Consider the following 16,243-nt stretch of genomic DNA (forward strand, 5'->3'; position numbering starts at 1 on the left):
TTCTGGCTGATGGAGGAGGCTTCAGGGGAGGGACAAAGAGAGCTTAATGCCCTGATTTCTGCTTAGGTGCAGCCTGGGTCTCTGCCAGGGACCATGATTAGTGGTGGGTTTGCATAGGGATTACATTTTTATATTTTATTCCAATGTGTTAGTTTTCGTTAAAAAAAAAAGTTAATTAAATGATGCTGATAACTCCTGAGCTCTGACTGACATAGTGCAATTTAAGATTCATTCTGCAAAGCCTGGTGTGTCAGGGTGGCAGCCGGGAATTCTCGCGTTTATTTTATATTGCTTAATGAAAGTGAAATGTTATCTGCCACCAGTGGTAGTCATATTTGGCTCTTAATTATTGCAATATCAATTCCAGTTTTTTAGTCAAGATTTTGTGAAAAGACTGGATGGGATTTGGGTCTGCAGACCTGACCTACTTCTTTCCTAAGAACATCTGCTTTAAGTTGATTAATAGAGTATCTATGCTGGGGAAAGGAGAAGGGCAGGAGTGGGGGACCAAGTCATTGAGGGTACAGTCCAAATGGTCACATGCATATGAGCTTTGGAAATCAACTGAGTCACTGCTATTCCAGTCCAAGTCCATTGGCAGCGTGGGTGCTTAGTAGCCAACAAATCCAAAATAACAGCATTGAGTCAATCTATGTAGATTAGCACAGGTGCCTTATGTAGAAAGGACAGGCTAAGGCTTTTTGTCCATGCCTCAATAATGCAAAGCCTTTAGGCACAACCTTCAAGGGCGAAGTGGTGTTTTGGATTCAAGAACTGAGATGGTTTAGCTCATCAACATTTGAGACTGTTTTTTAGTCAAGACTAAAAAACTCTTCTGACTCCGTTTGTGCCACAGAATAGGGTGGTATTGGAGTGGCCACAGTTTTTTGTTGTTATTGTTTGACTTCTAATGAAAGAGAAGTTAGCCGGGATAAATTTAGTTTAGTTTTAGGGGGACATGCTTATGTGGCTCATATGTGGGCCTTTCACTATCTAATTAGATTACTGCTAGAGATTCTGGTATAGGAATGGTTTTCAGGAAAGCTCCTGCCCTAATTTTTAGACTCACTTAGCATTATTACTGGAAGTGTAATGCCCAGTGTCACCAAATGGGTGTGGTATGGCTTGCTCTGAGTGGGGCCTTTGCTCATTCCATTGATGTTATGGCTTCCACAACTGGCGAGACATAGAACCAAGGACAGATTCCAACAAAAGGGAGGACACTGGTGTGTGTCTCCTTTAACTCAAGCAGTGTGTCCTGAGACCCTGATGTGGACCAGACACTATTCAGGCATCAAGGGGCAAAGATGCCAAAGGTGTCTGCTCTATAGAAGCTCACACACTAGCACCCTAAAGACTTACACGGAATATTTCACTATTACCAGGACATCAATGACAGGCTGGTGAATGAGTGTCAACTCAAAGACTATTTAGGTTATTCACTGTTCAAGGAAACCTGAAATGCACAGAAATACTATCAAAGAAGCTTGATAAAGATTTTACCGAAATTTACAACTCTAACAATGTTCATGACATCACCAGTAATCAATTGTAAACGTGAAACAACATTTACTAACTTATCAATAATGTGAAACAAATTTTGACTATAGCTATGCTGGAGGAAAGACTGAATATTGCTCTATTCTTTTTATAGGTAATGACATTACAAAATCATTGTCATATTAAAAGACAATAAAAAACTTTGCAGCCAAAAAGTGTAGGAAAACAAGTATCATGGAAGTGTAATAGTAATTAATAAAACATTTTAGATAATTCATCTGGATTTTGTGATTTTTGCACTAATTATCAGCTTTTCAAAATGTGAAATTTCTGTTGATTTCTTTTCTCATCCTAAATAATATTATGTTTCATTCTGAATTATGTAAGATTTAGGCCCCATGAAACCTGGACCTGACTTTGGTAAAAGAGCTTTGAAAACAGTGCCAAGAACTGCCCCAAATTTTAGGGGGGTATTGTTGTTATTGCTATTCTGGGTAGGGGTGCTATGTTATATTTTGTTTCCTGACCTTGGTGTTTAAAGCCTGACCACACAGGGAAAGCATTTCCTCTGTAACTAGAACTATATATTCCTCCCTATCATTCTATGCCTGTATCAAGCAGGGTCTTTTCTTGTTGTAATTCTCAGGCAAAGCTTATGTTTGGAGAAGCTTTCTTCTAACTTTTGCTGCCCTTGCCTTCCTTCTTAGGCTCCCATTCTCTTGTGACTCTTCACTCTCCAGCACTGATACATGTGGACTGGACAATTCCCTTCCCTGAAGATCTTTCCTGATAAAGCTGTTGCTGTTGATCCACTTCAGTAGCACCATCAGAATCTCAGCATGGGAGGGATACCTCCCAAGGTTCATACCTCAAGATCATAAAAGCCGTTTGTGAAAGACCACCATTAATATCAACCTCAAGGGGAAAATTGAGAGCTTTCCTCCTAAGGTCAGGAACACAACAAGGATGTCCACTTTCACCACTGTTATTCAACATGGTGTTGAAAGTCCTAGCATCAGCAATCAGACAACACAAAGAAAGAAAAGGCATCAAAATCAACAAGGAAGAAATCAAACTCTCACTCTTTGTAGACAACATGATACTCTATGTGGAAAACCCAAGAGATTCTACCAAAAAACTGTGAGAACTGATCCATGAATTCAGCAAAGTTACAGGATATAAAAATAAATGTACAGAAATAGGTTGCATTTCTATACACCAATAATGAAGCAGCAGAAATGGAATCGATACCATTTACAATTGTACCAAAATGCGTAAAATTCCTAGGAATAGACCTAACCAAAGAGGTAAAAAATCTATACACTGAGCAGTATAGAAAGCTTATGAAAGAAATTGAAGAAGACACACACAAAAAAAATGGAAAAACATTCCATGCTCATGGATTGAAAGAACAAATATGGCTAAAATGTCGATACTACCCAAAGCAATCTACATATTCAATACAATCCCTATCAAAACACAGCACTCTTCACAGAGCTAGAACAAACAATCCTAAAATTTGTATGGAACTACCAAAGACCCCGAATAGCCAAAGCAATCCTGAAAAAGAAAACCAAAGCTTGAGGCATCACATTTCTGGATTTCAAGCTGTATTACAAAGCTGTAATCATCAAGATAGTATGGTACCAGCACAAAAACAGATACATAGATCAACAGAACAGAATAGAGAACTGAGATGTGGATCCACAAATGTATGGCCTACTAACCTTTGACAAAGCAGGAAAGAGTATCCAATGGAAAAAAGACAGTCTCTTCAGTGAATGGTGCTGGAAAATCTGGATAGCGACATGCAGAAAAATGAACCTGGACCACTTTCTTATTTCAAACACAAAAATAAACTTAAAATGGATTAAAGACATAAATGTCAGACAGGACGCCATCAAAATTCTAGAGGAGAAAACAGGCAACAACCTCTTTGACCTCGGCCTCAGCAACTTCTTACTTGAATGTCTCCAGAGGCAAGGGTAACAAAAGCAAAAATGAACTATTGGGACCTCATCAAGATAAAATGCTTCTGCAGTCAGCAAAACTAAGAGGTAACTGACAGATTGGCAGAAGATATTTGCAAATAACATCAGATAAAGGGTTAGTGTCCAAAATCTATAAAGAAGTTATCTAACTCAACACCCAAAATAACAAAAAATCTAGTGAAAAATGGGCAAAAGACATGAATAGACACTTTTCTAAAGAAGAGATCCAGATGGCTAACAGACACATGAAAAAATGCTCAACATCATCTATTTGTCAGGGAAATACAAATCAAAACCACAATGAGATACCACCTCATACCTGTCAGAATGGCTAAAATTAACAACTCAGGCAACAACAGATGTTGGTGAGAATGCAACACTTTTGCAAACTGGTGCAACCATTTTGGAAAACAGTATGGAGGATTCTCAAAAAATTAAAAATAGAACTACCCTATGACCCAGTAATTGTATTAGATATTATCCAAAGGATACAGGAATGCTGTTTCAAAGGGGCAGATGCACCCCAATGTTTATAGCAGCACTATCAACTATAGCCAAAGTATGGAAAGAATCCAAATGTCCATCAACTGGATGAATGTATAAAGAAAATGTGGTGTGTGTGTGTGTGTGTGTGTGTGTGCGTGGAATATCACTTGGCGATAAAATATCACACACAATGGAATATCACTTGGCAGTAAAAAAAGAATGACCCCTTGCCGTGTGCAACAACATGGATGGAACTAGAATGTATTATGCTAAGCAAAATTAGTCAGAGAAAGATAAATGTCATACAACTTCATTCATGTGTAAAATTTAAGATACAAATTTACGATACAAAACAAATGAACAGAAGGGAAGGGAACCAAACAAATGAACAGAAGGGAAGAGAAGCAAAAACAATATATAAATGGGAGGACAAACCATCAGACTCTTAAATACAGAGAACAAAATGAGGTTGTTGAAGGGGTTCTGGGTGGGGGATGGGCTAAATGGACAAGGAGCATTAAGGAGGACACTTGTTGGGATGAGCAGTGGGTATTATATCTAAGTGATGAATCACTAAATTCTATTCCTGAAATCATTTTTACACTACATGTTAACTAAGTTGGATATAAATTAAAAAATTAATTAAAAAAAGAATCTCGGCATGGGGAAAGGTTTTAATTGGGGGAAAAACATATTTCATATCATAATATATTTTATATTTGGAAAATAAAAAGTTTTCTAGAATTTCAAACATTAGGGGAAGTATGAGATTCTTAGGTTGAGCATAAGAAGCCAAGTTAAGAAAAGGCAGAGACACTGTTCCATACCTTATAATTTATTGCCTTATATTGGGATCCAATTCTAAAGATATTCTCAATAGAGGAGGAAGATTTTTCTATGACAGAAATTCACACTCTAAGGTGTCAGTGACTGACAAATTTACTCTCTAAGGCTTCGGTTTTCCAAGGATTACCTGGAGGTAGGTATAAGAAGGGGAATAGGCCACTAAAGGTGGGGTATCAGGCTTTTTGGGGAAGTGCATGTTGAAAATATCTTGAATGCTGGTAGAACTGCAGCATACAAATGGTAACCATTTTACCTAAGAAGAAGGCTCTTTCTAACATTAGAAGTTTTTCAAGTGCGCAGAACTCTGCCCCTGTGTGTTTTGGATAGGCAAAGGAAGGAGGAAGAGAGAAGGAATAATGGGAGCATTTATATAAAATTCTGATTCAGAGGCTCCGTTCTGGGGTGGGTAAGTGAGATACGGATGGGCACTGAATCCTGAAACTAAATCATTCAGCTGCCAACTCACAATGGAGAAAAGACATAAGCAAGACAGGTCTCTTTCCCCTCCTCCCTCCCTCTGCTGGTTACTGTTTTGAAGAGAGGGGATTGACAGCCCTTTGTTTTCAGTTATGTAGTGGGAAGAAAAGAAAAATCAAACCAGTGTTCTTGTAAAAGCTTAACTTCTAATCGTCTCTGGATACCTGGCTGATGAAAGCAAGAACAAGTCCAAAGGCAGTTAAAAAGGAAAAAGAAACCACACAGCTATTGAGGAAAATTGGTAGTTACACTCTCTCCAGCTGTTCTTAATGTCACCATGTGGGTGTGGTGTGGCTTGCTCTGAGTGGGCCCTTAGCTGTTATCATTAATGTTGTGACCTCTATGAATTGAGAGACCTGGAATTAAGGAGAAATTCCAAGAAAAGGAGGACAATGGGCTGTGTCTCCTTTAACTCAGGCAATGTGTCTTGAGCCCCCAGTGTGGAAAAGGCACTACTCTAGGCATCAAGGGGAAAGATGCCAAAGGTGTCTGTGCTATAGAAGTTCAAACACTAAGACCCTAAAAGACCTACATGGAAATAACTGAAAAACAAGGCTGTAAATGGGGGTCAACTTTTGTGGAAAATTAGAGTTAAGTGACCCAGAGGAGGGTGAGAATTATTTCTGCTAGAGAAGTAAGGCTTTATGGAAGAGGGGGCCTTCAAAATGAGCTGATGAGGCTGATTAGACAAACTATTTTGAATAGAGCAAGTAGCATGAGTCCAGGTTTGGAGGTTGGAATGTAGCGGGCAAGTGCTGATTTAGCTCTGAGCGCCTAGCTCCATGACAAAGAAGTAAGGGCCAGACATGGAAGGTTGATTACAAATTTCAGATTTAAAAATGCAACCCTCATGGAAAAGCAGAATGCTACTTTCACCCCCTTCCCTGCCTCCTGCCATGGCCCTCTGCTCCCCACAGGACTCCTGAGAAGAGGACTCTCCTAGGATAAAAAGGGAAATGAACATCTTGGGAAGGGGACCTAGTTGGGGAGCTCTGGGGAATGTGGTTTGTCTGCTTGGCAATTTGACAGCTTGAGGATTAGCTAGCCTTTTCCATTTGTCTCTTTCCTCCTCTCATTGTTTATCTTTTGGTTATTATGTTCTCCTAGTCCACCCCATGGTCTCCCCTTCTTTATTTCCATGATGAACACTCAACCTGAATGGTCTCTACTTGTCTAGGTACCAATCTGTCACCCTCAAATGGGTGCTCTTTGAGCGTTGTGTTTCATCCCTTTCTAGACCTTTAGAGCACAGAAGATGCTTGGCTCACATCATGCTCAGTAAATGCCTGATGGATCCTGAAGCTGTGACCTTCTTGGAGTGAAGCTGGGTGCTCTCTCTCTCTCTCTCTCTCTCTCTCTCTTAATCCCATCCAGTGCTTGGCATAGTCTCAGATCCTAGGAATAGTCAGCAGTACTTCTGACAGTCTGATCACTGGGAAGGGGGCCACTCTCAGAAGGGGCCACTAAAATGCAAGTGCAACCTGTGGCTTCTTCTAAGTCCTTCACATGGTAGCTGAGGCTACATTAGAAGGCATCACCACCTCCTCGGTTGCTCTGGTCAAGATCCTCGTCATAATCCTTGATTTTTCTTTTTTTCTGTTTCTTACACCTGATCCATGAACAGTTCCCATCACATTTACTTTGAAAATATATCCCAGTTGGAACACTCCCTTGTCACCCCTGCTACTCCTTCAGTCTATATCACCATCACCCAGATCCTGGTCAGCTGTTACAGCTTCCCTATGGACTTCTTTGCCTCCACTCTTGCACCCTTACAGTCCATTCGTCCACACAATGCGCAGAATAATATTTTCAAAAGGCAAATAAGATCATGTCAACTCTACTGTACTTCCTACTTCAACCGCTAACATCTGTCCATTAAGTGTATAATTTACACTTGTCAACAGGTCCCTAAGATGCTGAAGTATTGATCCCCTAATGACCTCTCTGACCCTGAAACACTTCCTCCTGATCTCACCACCCTGCAACCATATTGGAATTCTATCAGTCCCTTAAATAAGCCAGATTATTTGCTGATATTAGGGCTTTTGCACAACTTCTCTCTGCCTGGGATACTTTCCCCCAGATCTTCACAAGGCTGACCTCATCATTCAGACCCCATCTCAGATGTCACTTAGTAGGAAATGTTTCCCTAACTGTCTTATGTATCTTCCTTATCCTTCCTACCCCTCAACATAGTCCCTAATTTTTACCCTGTTAGGTTTTCCTTAAAGCATTCTTATTATTTTTTAAATTTGTCTACATGATTTGGCGTGAGGTTCCCTATAAGATCACAAACACAACAGGTAGGACTTTGCTTGTTCCCACCCTCTCCCTCATCTCCCAACAGATAGTCCTTGGCACATGGTGTACATTCAACAAGTATTTTGTCCCTTATTTATAGATTTCATTTCTCCCTCTACTTACATATCCCTCTCTAGGTTTGAGGGCCTGGAGTCAACTTTGCTGGTGAAAAGTGTATCAGACCTTTTGCCCAGCATAGAGTAATCTGGACTTCAGATTTAGTAGCAAGCAATGACCAGGAGGAATCTACTAGGTGTGGCCAGAAGTTAACTAGCAAGGACTATGCAGTAATTCTAACTCATATCCTGGTGAATGTGCAAAGATCCAGAGAATTTATAGAAAGGAGGTATATAGAGGCACTCAATATAAACATTGGAATTAGTAAATGAACATTAGCAGTTCTCAGACTCTCATATACATCACCATCTTCTATAGAGCTTGTCAAAGATAAAAAATGCCTTGGCTCTTCTCTAGATTTACTGAATCAGTGCTTCTGGGGTGGACTCCAGGAGCCTGTATTTTTAAGTAGTGTCACTCTAGAAACCACTGAAACAGATGAACAGCTTGAAGTAGTGGCTCTTTCATTGTTTGATATGTATCAGATTCTTATGTGGGGGTTTTACAAAATACAGCTATGCCGGTCCCACACCAAGCACCATGACATAAAGCTTTCACCCTTGTTTATATGTCAGGTGTTAACAATTGTATCCAATATGTGTGGTGTTTTATAGATTCAAAAAGAATCTCCCCAATCCATACTTGATTCTGGGCCTAGATTTTGAAGCACAGCCCATTTTATGGAATATATATTCTCTGGAGAACCTCCAATGCAGCCATCATTTGCCCAGTGAAGCTTTGTAGCAATGGGAAAAACAGAGCAAAGGAAGGTTTTCTGTGTGGCCACTTACCGTAACTCTAAAATGCTTGTCACATTTCTAGAGGGAAAGATGCGCCGGATGTAATTGAAGTCTCCAACGAAGAGGCTCCCATCAATTCCAACGGCCAGAGCTACTGGGGCCAGTAGCTTGTTGCCTTCAGCAAGGCCATTGCAGCTGGGACAGGAAATGCTTCGTCGGCGGCCGTTGCCCATGATGCTGGTGATGATGGCAGGCTGCTGGGTCAGGAACTGGTTCTCTCCGGTGCCCTTGTGTAGGATTCCTGGGGAGCAGAAAATGGGGATAGTTACTGCAATCTTCTGGGGAGGATACTTCTATTGGCTTACTGAGGGTGAGGGGCAGTGGCAGAGAGAAGAGAAATTGGAAACTTTGATCTTTGGGGAACTTGCCTATTTCCTTACAATGCTGAGAGAGCTGTGATGGGGTGGCTAAACCCCAAGGCTATGATATCACTTCTAGGGGTAACTGAAGAAGAATTGTGAGGTACTAAGGCATATGATCTGAGGAAAACAGCCCAACAGTTTTTGACATTTAAAAGGAGAAGGTGGGAAAACCTATGAGTGTTTTGGACATTTGATGAAAAATGCTAAGGGAAGAGGAGGGGCCACCACTTAAATGTCAAGGCTACAGAAAAGTTTCCAGAGGAGAGATCAGGATGTATTTGGGAAAGTAAATGTGCCCACATACCACTTTTAACATTGAGAATGTGATGTTTATCCAGGGACCAGCCACCGAGGTTGGAAGGGTCTAGCTCAAATCCTTGAAGGAGGGCTGTCCTTTTCTCCCACAGGATTAGACTGGGGCAGGTCTCATATTCAAACCCAACAGACACTGAAAGATAAAAGTGGGTGGGGCAGAGTGGAGAAAAGAGAGAGTTTACTTGATTAACCCAGAGCTTTCCAGCTGGAATGAGAAACACATATTCATGGTAATACAGATTCCTTTCCAAAAACTCACTCAAGGAGGCGGGTTGATTGCTTTTCTCCTTGTGATTCCACACAATATTAAATTCAGATTTCAAGCTGAACTCAACCTTGAAACTTTACACAGTAGTACTCTGTGGGGATAGAAATGCTTTTCCAATGAACAGCTGGCTTTCAAAAAATGACCCTAGTGATGTGGAAGGAGGAGAAGAATCATTTAAAAACGAAATACAACTCTCCTTTATAGACGGACAGGAGAGGAGACTGTTTCTTTCAGCCTGATGTTCACAGAATGCATTTATCATATTCTGTGTTATTTATTTTTGCTCACTAGGAGGCAGGCCTATGGAAGCATAGTGGCTCATTTATAAGGAGATTTTGTAGGCAACAGCTTGTATAAGTTAAAGCTCTTTGTACGACCACTCAGGATTCCAGAGAGTGCCAGGCAAGGCAGGCATGGGGACAAAGCCTGCCAATTATGTGACAATTCAGTGGGGAACAGAATCCAAAGACTGTAAAAATCCTACATTTGCCACATGGACAAATGAGAGAGGGAGGTGAGAGATGAAGGACTTCAGTTCTAACTCTGCTCCAGCTCACGCTTCCTCATGGCTCTGTTTTCCCCGTGTGTAAAACAGAGCAAGAGAAGCCTCAATTTCTCAGAGAGATGTAGTAGGGATAAATGAGACAAATGCCAAGATGCCATACATTTTTAATTGCAGCATTGCTTTAGAAATATGAGGCATTGTTATTACTGCTATTCCTACCACATTAAGTTCTTAACTATGTGTGTCACCTTTGGGGATTCTCCACAGCTTCTTTTAAATCTTGAGATATAGGAGCATCAGTATGAATGGGAGATACATTTTATTAAAAAAAAATCCACATATATTTCTTAACTTGTCCTCTGAAAATCCAAGAAACGACAACCAAACCAGTAGCAAAGAGAATTGCTAGTGCCTGGCTTGTGGCCTTGAAATATTATTTCTCATTAAAAGGAAATCAAGCAGGGCTCCTTGAAGAAATGGCTGGAGCAGGAAATGAACAAGACGAGACTAGGCCATTTTATCATGCCGGATAGCAAGAAAGAAATCAAAATCTACTAGGGTTATGTCAAAAGAATCTGGGAGTCAGCTTGAAGAGTGTCCCACTGACCAAACATGGGACAATTTGACCCTTAGTAAAGATAATAGCTTCAATGGATTGAAACATATTAGACATGTTTTATTCTATGAGTTCATAACGGTATTAGAAAATTAATTTTCCACTCTTAGAGGATGTTAGACAACCAACTTATTATTTTGAAAATAGTAAATAAAGGCAATCAAGTATTTATCTCTTCTTTCTCATTTGAACTCTACCTCCTATAACCAAGTAGTTAATGAGAGAATATTTCTATGTAAAAGTATTCTACCTAATAAATAGAAAAGCAATGGCAAAATTAAAATATGACTTTGCAATTCCTAATGACCGAATGGATCTAGGTGATGAGCATCAGAGGCCTCTGAAATCACAAAAGGATAAACAAAATGACATTAGGTGCCTCCTTATGGGAGACAACAGTACTACCTATCTAGTTGTCCTGCTGGGGGAAAAAAAACAGAGAATAAAATACCTAGGAACAAATTTAATCAAGGAGGTGAAAGACCTATATGTTGAAAACTATAAAACACTGATGAAAGAAATTGAAGAAGAGACAAATAAATGGAAATGTAGTCTGTGTTCATGGATTAGAATGATTAATATTAAAATGTCCACACTATCCAAAGCAGTCTACATATTCAATGCAATCCCTAACAAAATTCCAATGGCACAGAATAGAAACACAAAAGTAGAACAAATAATCCTAAAATGTATATCAAACTGCAAAAGACCCAAAGTGGCCAAAGCAAACTTGAGAAAGAACAAAGTTAGAGGCATTACACTCCCTGATTTCAAACTATATTACAAAGCTATAGTAATCAAAACAGTATGGTATGGGCATTAAAAACAGATACCGGTCGGGCTTCCAATCTGTGGTCTGTTCCTGTGACCTGTGCTCTGGTGAAGCTTTTCTGTAATGTGATGCAGTTCCATCCTGGACTTGTAACTGAGCATCGTTCATATTTTTTTTCTGACATTAACAGATATTGTGCCCTACTTCGGAGGTATGTGGTTTCTGTATCCTAAATGGACCCTGAGTGAGACATAACCTGCAGAGTTGTGCCTTTATCAACCCCAGTCGTACTGATAGAAACTGGCTACCTCAAGAAACACGCCAAAGTACACATGGTGGAGAGTCCCAAATGCCACTACGAGTAGGGAAATAAGACAACCAAAGTCTCAACAAGAGAGACCAAGAGACACCATTCAAAGAAGACTTCCTGAATGGATAGGCCCTGGACAGTCAAAGGGCCTTCTTTAATATAGCAGTACTTGCAGGTACAGGGGACATAACAAGCTTTTAAAACTAACAAGTGACAGGGATGGACCTTGAGGGTGTTATGCTGAGCGAAATAAGTCAGGCAGAGAAGGACAAATATCATATGTTTGCACGTATAGGAGGATTAGGAGGAACTTGACGGAGGACCGTGGGGGAGAAGAAGGGGGGAAATGGTGGGGGAAAGGGAGAGAGGCAAACCATGAGAGACTCTTGAATGCTGACAAAAACTGAGGACTGATGGATGTGGGGGGGAGGAGGGATGGGCATGGAGGAGGACACTTGTGGGGATGAGCACTGGGTGTTATGTGGAAACTAATTTGACAATAAACTATTTGTAAAAAAAAAAAAACAAACAAACCAAAACTAACAAGTGACAGAAAGGTAGCTAAAATGATGAAATGGAAGAACTCTCCTCTAAAGAAATTCCAGGAAGATATGACAGTTAAAGAACTGCTCAAAACAGATATAAGCAATATAACTGAACAAGAATTTAGAACAATATTCATAAAATTAATCACTGGGCTTGAAAAAGGCATGGAAGACATTAGAGAAAGTATTGCTATAAGACTATGGAGCTTAAAAATTGTTGTGATGAATTAAAAAATACTATAAATGAGGTGCATAATAAAATGGGGGCATCCAATGCACAGATTGAAGAGGCAGAGACGAGAATAGGTGAATTAGAAGACACAATTATAGAAAAAGAGGAAGCTGAGAAAAAGAGATAAACTGATCCAGGAACACGAAAGGAGAGTTCAAGGGCTGAGTGATACAATCAAATGGAACAATATCCGTATCATGGGAATTTCAGAAGAGGAAGAGAGAGGGAAAGGCGATGAAGGAGTCCTTGGACAAATTATAGCTGAGAACTTCCCCAATCTGGGGAAGGAAATGGACATTGATATCCAAGAGGCACAGAGAACTCCCCTCAGACGTAACTTGAATCGATCTTCTCCACGACATATCATAGTGAAACTGGCAAAATATAAGGACAAAGGAGAATTCTGAAAGCAGCTAGGGATAAAAGGGCCCTAACATACAAAGGGAGATCTATCAGAGTGGTTACAGGCCTATCTACTGAAACTTGGCAGGCCAGAAAGGAATGGCAGGAAATCTTCAATGTGATGAACAGAAAAAATAAGCAGCCAAGGATCTTCTATCCAGGAAGCCTGTCACTCAAAATAGAAGGAGAGATAAAAGTCTTTCCAAATAAACAAAAATTGAAAGAATTCGTCACCACTAAACCAGCCCTACAAGAAATCCTGAGGGGGATTCTATGAGGGAAATGTTTAAGGAACACAAGGTACAAGAAAAACCACCACAAGCATGAATCCTAAAGAGAACACAATGACTCTAAACCCATATTTTTCAATAATAACACTGAATGTAAATGGACTAAACACTCAAATCAAAAGACATAGGGTATGTTCATATCTTCTGCCCATTTCTTCACTGGATTGTTTGTTTTTTGGGTGTGGAGTTTGGTGAGTTCCTTATAGATTTTGGATANGTACATAAAACAATCACAAACAGAATCAATCTTATGGACAAGAATGTGCTAATAGTAGGGGACTTTAATACTCCACTTACAGCAATGGATAGATAAACTAGACAGAAAATCACTAAAGACACAATGGACTTGAATGACACATTGGACCAGATGGATTTGACAGATATATTTAGAACTCTACATCCTGAGGCCATGGAATTCGCTTTCTTCTCAAGTACACATGGCACATTCGCCAAGATAGATCACACACTTGGACATAAAGCAGCCCTCAATAAGTATAAAAGAACTGAGTTCGTACCTAGCACACTTTCAAGTCACAATGCTATGAAACTTGAAATCAACCACAGGAAAAAGTCTGGAAAACTTCCAAAAACATGGAGGTTAAGGAACACTCCATTAAAGAACGAATGGGTCAATTAGGCAATTAGAGAAGAAATTTAAAAATATATGGAAACAAATGAAAAAGAAAATACAACAATTCAAACTCTATGGGATATGGCAAAGGCAGTCCTAAGAGGAAAATACATAGCACTCCAGGCCTATTTTAAGAAATTAGAAAAAGTGCAAGTACAAAATCTAACAGCTCACCTAAAGGAACTAGAGGCAGAGCAACAAGAGCACCCCAAACCCAGTAGGAGAAGAGAAATCATAAAAATCAGGGCAGAAATAAACAATATAGAATCCAAAAAAACAGTTGAACAGATCAACAAAATCAAGAGTTGGTTTTTTGAAAAAGTAAACAAAATTGACAAACCTCTAGCCAGGCTTCTCAAAAAGAAAAAAGAGAGAGCACCCAAATAGAAAAAAATCATGAATGAAAATGGACTTATTACAATAAATTCCTCAGAAATACAAGCAATTATCAGGGAATACTATGAAAAATTGTATGCCAACAAATTGGACAANGTTAAACACCATTAAACATTTATGAGAAGCCCTCAAGCTAACATCATCCTCGATGGGGAAAAACTGAGAGCTTTCCCCCTGAAATCAGGAACATAACAGGGATGTCCACTCTCACCACTGTTGTTTAACATAGTGCTGGAAGTCCTAGCATCAGCCATCAGACAACAAAAGGAAATAAAAGGCATCAGAATTGGCAAAGAAGTCAAATTGGCAAGAAGTCATTTAGCAGATGACATGATACTCTACGTAGAAAACCTGACAGACTCCACCAGAAGCCTACTAGAACTGATCCATGAATTCAGCAAAGTTGCAGGGTACAAAATCAACGTACAGAAATCAGTTGCATTTTTATACACCAGTAATGAAGCAACAGAAAGAGAAATCAAGAAGCTGATCCCATTCACAGTTGCACAAAAAAACCATAAAATACCTAGGAATAAACCTAACCAAAGATATAGGAGATCTGTATGATGAAAACTATAGAAAACTTATGAAGGACATTGAAGAAGACACAAAGAGATGGAAAAACATTCCATGCTCATGGATTAGAGGAATAAATATTGTTAAAATGTCATTACTACCAAAAGCAATCTGCACATACAATGTAATCTGATTCAAAACTGCATCGGCATTCTTCTCAAAGCTAGAACAAACTATCCTAAAATTTGTATGGACCCCGAATAGCCAAAGTAATATTGAAGAAGAAAACCAAAATCGGAGGCATCACCATCCCAGACTTTAGCCTCTACTACAAAGCTGTCATCAAGACAGTATGGTACTGGCACAAAAACAGACACATAGACCAATGGAATAGAATCGAGAACTCAGAATTAGACCAACAAATGTATGGCCAACTAATCTTTGGCAAAGTGGGAGGGAATATCCAATGGAAAAAAGACAGCATCTATAACAGATGGTGCTGGGAAACTGGACAGCAACACGCAGAAGAATGAAACTAGATCATTTTCTCACACCATACACAAAAATAAACACAAAATGGATAAAGGATCTGAATGTGACAGGAAACCATCAAAATCCTAGAGGAGAAAGAAACAACCTCCTTGACCTCAACCACAGCAATTTCTTACTTGACACATCCCCAAAGTCAAGAGAATCATGAACAAAAATGAACTACTGGGACCTCATCAAGATAAAAAGCTTCTGCACAGCAAAGGAAACAATAAGTAAAACTAATAGGCAACTGACGGAATGGGAAAAGACAGTTGCAAGTGACATATCAGATAAAGGGGTTGTATCCAAAATCTATAAAGAACTCACCAAATTCCACACCCAAAAAACAAATAATCCAGTGAAGAAATGGGCAGAAGACATGAACAGACACTTCTCCAAAGAGGACCTCCAGCTGGCCGACAGACAAATGAAATGATGCTCAGTGTCCCTCATCATCAGGGAAATGCAAATCAAAACCACACTGATATACCACCTCATGCTGGTCAGAGTGGCTAAAATGAACAAATCAGGAGACTATAGATGCTGGCGAGGATGTGGAGAAATGGGCACCCTCCTACACTGTTGGTGGGAATGTAAACTGGTGCAGCCCCCTGGAAAACAGTGTGGAGTTTCCTCAAAAAATTAACAGTAGAACTCCCCTATGACCCAACCTGACAATAAACTATTTAAAAATAAAACAGACACAGGTCAATAGAACAAAATAGAGAGTCCAGAAATAAACCCATACATATATGGCCAATTAATTTAAACCACAGGAGCCAAGAATACACAATGGGGAAAAGACAGTCCCCTCAATAAATGGTGCTGGGAAAACTGGACAGCCACATGACAAATAATGAAACTGGATCACCATCTTACACCATACCCAAAAATTAATGCAAAACGGATTAAAGACTTGAATGTAAGACTTAAAACCATAAAGCTCCTAGAAGAAAACATAGGGGGTAATCTTCTTGACATTGGTCTTAGCAATAATTTTTTGATTTGACACCAAAAGCACAGCCAACAAA

The 16,243-nt window shown here is 39.6% G+C and overlaps 1 protein-coding gene across 2 annotated transcripts in view; it reads right to left on the reverse strand.

Annotated features, from left to right (window-relative positions):
• TENM2 (teneurin transmembrane protein 2) overlaps positions 1-16,243 on the reverse strand; it is a 3,267,991-nt gene that overhangs the window by 64,090 nt on the left and 3,187,658 nt on the right. For both annotated transcript variants that reach the window (XM_077757352.1, XM_077757353.1), the window contains 2 exons: positions 9,188-9,331; positions 8,513-8,762 (listed from right to left, as the gene is read on the reverse strand). In XM_077757352.1, the coding sequence (XP_077613478.1) occupies positions 8,513-8,762; positions 9,188-9,331 (394 nt within the window). The remainder of the gene's footprint in view (positions 1-8,512; positions 8,763-9,187; positions 9,332-16,243) is intronic.

The sequence above is a fragment of the Crocuta crocuta genome, unplaced genomic scaffold, assembly GCF_008692635.1.
Source record: "Crocuta crocuta isolate KB4526 unplaced genomic scaffold, BGI_CrCroc_1.0 scaffold131, whole genome shotgun sequence".
NCBI classification, from domain to species: Eukaryota; Metazoa; Chordata; class Mammalia; order Carnivora; family Hyaenidae; genus Crocuta; species Crocuta crocuta.